The sequence below is a fragment of the Pteropus vampyrus genome, unplaced genomic scaffold, assembly GCF_000151845.1.
Source record: "Pteropus vampyrus isolate Shadow unplaced genomic scaffold, Pvam_2.0 Scaffold135, whole genome shotgun sequence".
Taxonomy (NCBI): domain Eukaryota; kingdom Metazoa; phylum Chordata; class Mammalia; order Chiroptera; family Pteropodidae; genus Pteropus; species Pteropus vampyrus.
The window spans coordinates 3,061,414-3,067,679 of NW_011888916.1; the positions used below are offsets into that span (position 1 = coordinate 3,061,414).

Genomic DNA, 6,266 nt, shown 5'->3' on the forward strand with positions numbered 1-6,266 from the left:
AAAAAAAAAAAAATGAAATTACCTGTGCTCACCGCAATGCTTACACTTTTTCTCATGTGCAAACCAGGAGAAGACTGCGGTTCCATGGAGACCAATTCCATTTGTCTGACAGCTTGTCCTGTGTCTTCAATAGCTGTTGTCTTAGGGGAACAGGGCTGAAGAGACTGTGCTTCCAACAAACGCTGAATCTGCATCAGTTAAAAACATACTTAATCAACAAAATTTGCAGCAAAGTTTAAATATGAATTACAAAGTGCTCCAGTTATAAATAACTGATCTTCAACTAAATTTTCTCAAATTTCAATTAGATAATACCATAAAACTCCATAAAACTTATTCAATATAAAAATATCATTCGTTATTTCATAAGCACTTTGGGCTCTGAACATTTAAAAGTGAAAACACACTGTTTAAATTAGCATTTGGAAATTGACTATCATGTAGAAAAGCCTGAATGTTAACTATTCAAACCAACATTTTATTTCTATTTCACTTAAAAATCAAAAGTAAAGTAGAAGATATACCCTGAATCCATGTAACAAATATTGGACATTTTTACACAAGATTCTTCTCATAAAGGTTAATCAGAATTGCCCAAGTTTGACCATGGTGAAACTGGAAATATTAATAACAATAGTTAACAGTTACTGAGAGCTTCCTGTTTACATGACACTATACTAAGAGCTTTTATGTATCATCTTACAACCCCATGAAGAACATACTACTATTAAATTATTTTACATATAAAGAAACTTGAGGCATTAAAAATTAAGTTACTTGTTCAGGTCACATAACAAACAAATAGCAACCTGAGGCTCAAACACCGAAAACTTCCCCTTCTCCTTTTAAAATTGAGATATAATTCACATACCATAAAATTCATCCCTTTAGGGAATACAATTCAGTGGTTTTTAGTATATTCACAAAGTTTGTATTCATCAATCCTCCAAAAATTTCTGTACCCATTAGCAATCACTCTCCAATGCCCCTCTTCCTAGTTCCTGTCAACCAATAATTTACTTTCTGTTTCTATAGATTTGCCTATTCTGGACATTTTTGTATGTTAGGGTTGACAAACTAGACCTGTATCAGAATCCATTGTGCAGCCTTTATATTTAGTTGTCTATAAAGGTTTAGTTAACTTATACGGACTTTTCATTGGAGACAAAAAATGAAAGAAAAATACAATTATGTTGTAGGTTAGGATATGTACAAGATAGAGAAAGGAAGGCTTGTTTTCCAATCCTGATGCTACTTCTAACTAGCAATGTGTCATTGGGTAAATTATTTTTTCTAATCTTCATTTTACTTATCTGTGAAACAAGGACTAGAATTCAGTTTTTAAGGTTCCTTCTAGTTCTGACGTTCTGTAATTCTACTCCATAAAATATAATCACTGTAGACTTGCCAGCTATTTTTAAGAAACCATATTAATACCAAGAATTGAAAAGAACTAAGAAAGCTCCCCACAAACCTGTGCCTGAAGTAGTCTCAGCTGTCTATCTTGTTCTGTGAGGAACCTATATGCATCTGGAGATAGTCCCATCATTCCATTATCTGATCCAGTCGTGGGTGTGTGCATGCACACTGCACAAGGCCGTGGGTTACATGAATCCACATGTGAAGTTAGTCTTGCCACAGGCGAGGGTTCTACATTGCTGTGAGGAGAACCACTACTCATGTTTCCCTGAGGTCTTGAAGGTATAGGACTACTTGAAGAATAAAATGCATTATGGTACACAGCTGGACATCCACTTGGGTGAAATAATGGATGTTTCTGAAGGGCTTCAGACTGGAGGTCTTGAATGGACCCCACGGTAGTCATCCCTTGCCAAGAATTTATTGGACTATACTGAATGTGACCATGATGCTGACAACAACCACAAACATTTGTGGAATAGTAAGATGGTGGTGGCAGAGTGGGTAACTGAAATTCTATCGGTTTTCCTGAACTACATGGTGAAAAAACAAAATTGTGTGGGTGGGACTGTGGGGCAAGAGAAGATTGCTTGGACTTAAATGTGGAAGATCTTATAGGATACTCTTCTTTCTGTACATTTCCAGAAGAAATTGTTGGAAGCTTTTCAGATGTATCAGGAGATGGCCCATTGAGAGAAGATGGTTTAACACTGTTCCTGATATGGAGGTTCTCATTCTTACAGGTAGATGGCTGTCTTACTTTGCAGTGTCTCAAAGGAGTATTGCCCTGGTTTAATTGATTTGGTAGCCTTTTCAAGGAAGGCTCTCCAGCTTCAGCTTCTGGGCTATGTTTCTTCTCATCATAAAGCTGGGGTTGCAATGGCTCCAAGTGTTCACAGTGGTTAATTAACAAAGGAGGATTTTCATTATCCACCATTTCCGAAGGATTAGGCAGAGGGTTTGATTCTATGGAATTGTTATCCAACACAAGTGAAAGTTCTGGAACTGATGGTTGGATCTTAGAAACCTATAAATGGGAAAGAAATGAAAGACAGAAAAGTATGTTTTAAAAGAAAAATACATGCTTTACTTTCCTTAGATCAGCATTTCCCAAATTATACCCAGTTACTTATTTAAAAGGGTTTATTCTTTATATAGAGTTGACAAATATTTTCTGTGCATCTTCTATGTGCTGTATACTAGGAATACAACAGTGAGCAAAATAAACAAGGTCCTTGCCTTCAAAGAATGGAACCAAGCTTCTCACAAACTTATATAACTATGAAACTCACTTTATTGAAACACTGTTTAACGTTACTTAGATCACAGAACACAATATGAGAAACTGTTTTATAGTAAACCCTTTTCACCCTCTCTCTGCAAAAAAATTATCACAAGCAGAATTCGTTGACAGATTTAGTACCAAATAATGTTTCTGAACCTTAAATAACAAAAGATCTTCCAATAAATATTTCAGAATATTTTCCATGTGAAATTGTTATTCTTTCTACTGATACCAACCAAAAGAGTTGGAAGAGAGTAGAAAAGAGTGAACAAAATATTTACAGTGGTGAATTTGGATATAATGTGACATTAATTTTTAAAAGTATTTCCTATTACTTTTTCTTCTAATAAGTAATTAGTCCAACTGAGGTAAAAATAACCTACTGGTTTGCTGCAGTCAAAAAATTATGATGAGGGTTACTAATAATCTCTAAAAGCGAGTAATGTTTTCACAGAATATGGTAATAAGAACTAATGCCAAGCTCTGGTGATAGTATAGAATTTTGAGTCTATATGGGTTAAAAGCACCAGATTCTGAAACTGAAACTCCTGAATCAGAATTCCAGTTTTACTACCTACTAGTTATACAATCCTGGGCAAGTAACTTACAATCTGTGCCTCGATTTTCTCTAGGAATAATTACATGTACTTATAACATATATGTATACATATATACAATTAAATATAATAATTATATATACCTGTGAGGAACACCCACACACATATATGTATGTATGTATGTGTATATATATGTAAATAAAGCCATTTAGCTATAGATAGCTAGATTTATCTTAGAATATAACTTCAGTAAGTTTTAGCTTGTATCATTGAGTGTTTTAACATGAAGAGACTTTTAGGTTTCTAACCACAAAGGCAAGTACTTTTAAGATCAGTGTATACCTTCTGACTTATTGGATGAGGACTAGGAATTGGTCTTGGAGAAAAATCTTCATCTTCAACACCAGAGTCATGATCATTTATTGGTATTTTCCCTGGAGATAAGTTTTGAGAAGACCTAAAATAGTAGAGAGGGAAACGAGAAAAGTCTTCAGCAATCTAGCATTTGTTCTTTCTTTCTGGAATTGAATAAAGTCCTTAATAAGCCATAGTAGTATTTGGATCATTTAATTTAGTATCTGACAACCACAAATTATTTTATTTTTCAGGCCAATGTTAGTTGCCCAGGACAGCTGGCCCAATCAGACTCATGTTTACCTAATCATGGCAAGTTTAACCCAGTTATTCTTTTTTTAAAAAAATTTATTTATTTAAATTAGTTTCAAGTATATAGTACATTGGTTAGACATCTATATAGTTCATAAAACGATCCCCTCCAATTGCTTCCTCCCTCCCCTGGCCCTCCTCTAAGCCATCATATTAATGCTAACTGCATTCCCTCTGCCATGCTCCCTGTATCCAACTATCAACTACTAATTTGTACTTCTTTAACCCTTCACCCCATTCTCCCAGCCCCCCAAACCTCTCCCCTCTGTCTGTCACCAAATTGTCCACTATATTTGTGAGTCTCTTTTTGATTAGCTTGTTCTTTTTGTTCCTTAGATTCCACATATAAGTGAAATCATATAATTATCTTTCTCTGTCTGACTTATTTCACTCAGTATAATAACCTCTAAGTCCATCCATGTCGTTGCAAATGGTAGGATTTCATTTTTTTTATTGGCTGAGTAAAATTCCATTGTATATATGAACCATAATTTCTTTATCCAATCATCTGTTGAGAGACATTTAGGTTGCTTCCATATCTTGGCTATTGTAAATTGTGCTGCCATGAACACTGGAGTGCACAGATCTTTATGAATTATTGTTTTGGTTTTCTTCGGATAAATACCCAGAAGTGCAATTGCTGGGTCAAAAGGTATACCATTTTTACTTTTTTGAGAAACTTCCATATTGTTTTCTATAGTGGCTGTATCAATTTTCAATCCCACCAACAATGTATGAGGTTTCCCTTTTCTCTGCAATCTCGCCAACACTTGTTGTTTTTTGATTTATTAATGATAGCCATTCTGACAGGTGTAAGGTGGTATCTCATTCTAGTTTTAATTTGAATTTCTGTTATGGTTAGCGACCTTGAGCATCTTTTCATATGTCTATTAGCCATCTGTATTTCCTCTTCAGGGAAGTATCTGTTCAGGTCTTCTAACCATTTTTTAATTGGATTGTTTGTTTTTTTGTTGTTGAGTTGTAACTCAGTTATTCTTAATGACACAATAAATCAAGTTACTGAGCATCCTTTGTTTAATCACTTTGAGAAATGTAGAAATAAATAAGACAGCACTTGCCATCAGAAACTTTATAATCTGGTGATAAAGATGTATACTCACTTTATTAAACAGTTATCGTGTTAAAAAGGAAAATTAAGTAAGGAATTACATTTTCCTATGTACTTATATCTGTGATGGAGAAATACTTTGAGACTTTGAGGTATCTCCTCCCATTTGGTCAGTTGTAATCATTGTATCACAGGTTGGCATGCCCAAGCAGAGAACACAGAAAAATTTTGAGAGCTGGTACTGAGTTTCAAAAGCTGAAAGTAGAGTTTAAGACTAAAATCTGGAAGACTATATGTATCAGGTATTTTCTGCATCCTAAACTAGATAAAGTCTCAATAGAATGAATTAGGAAGGAAGAAAGACAAGCCAGAAGGAAGCTAAGAAAGCTTAGACATTGATTCCCTAAAAAGGGGTCCTGTATCCTGTCTCCCTAGCAGGGAGAACAACAGAAACCCTCAAGTAGATTTGGAAGATCTGACAGCAGGTGAGACCTTTGCCCCAACCCTTGTAGTCTGGAGAGGCAAATACTCTGTGCCAAGGTGCTGCACTGAAACAATGAGAATGTCCGCATGGTGTGTTTAAGCAGAAGGGCCTGTATCTATCCCACAAAGCTCTTCCCTAACAACCAAAAATGACATGGAGAATACAAAATGATATCTTGTGTGCCTCAGTGCAACATGGGGCTGACACAGAGAGCCAGTGACCTGAACAGGTTAAGGAGGTCGCAGCTTGAACCTGTAAAAACCTACTGCCAAAGACCAGATGCAAATGAAAACACCTCAGCGGATGGCAGTATGGATGAATGATAATCATGTCACCCCAAATCACTAGTACTGGCACAGCATTAGTCCTCTCTAAATTACATATAACCCCAGAAGAAAGAGAATAAATAGACCTTGAATTGACTGAAAATTGTTTTCTATAACCCAGCAAAATGAGTAAGGGCTCAAATAGAAATTAAGTTCAATGACTGTTAAAAAGGAAAAAAAAGTCACATTTTTGTGCACCTGAGTTTGTGGCCAGGATTTTATATCTGCTACGTACTTATGATAAACACACACAAACATACATATATAAAATTTTCAACACTGAACAATAAAATTAATTTCTGAGCTTTTTTAGCACCCAAGGCAAAAAGAAAAAAACTTTTAGGTTGTATAATTGTAAAAGCAATTCTTTAGGCGAGACAAACATTTTATTAAAATCTAAAGTGACTAATCCTTATTAAAGCTTTGGTCAGAGTTGAAAATAGGATTTCAACAAAAATGT

At 35.1% G+C, this 6,266-nt stretch overlaps 1 protein-coding gene across 1 annotated transcript in view; it reads right to left on the bottom strand.

The window, feature by feature from the left end:
• The window catches only part of STIL (STIL, centriolar assembly protein), a 43,796-nt gene that overhangs the window by 13,542 nt on the left and 23,988 nt on the right, over positions 1-6,266 (bottom strand). Inside the window, exons 11-13 of the mRNA XM_011367655.2 lie at positions 3,604-3,718; positions 1,475-2,446; positions 23-188 (exon numbers count right to left, since the gene is read on the bottom strand). Coding sequence (XP_011365957.1) covers positions 23-188; positions 1,475-2,446; positions 3,604-3,718 — 1,253 coding nt within the window. The remainder of the gene's footprint in view (positions 1-22; positions 189-1,474; positions 2,447-3,603; positions 3,719-6,266) is intronic.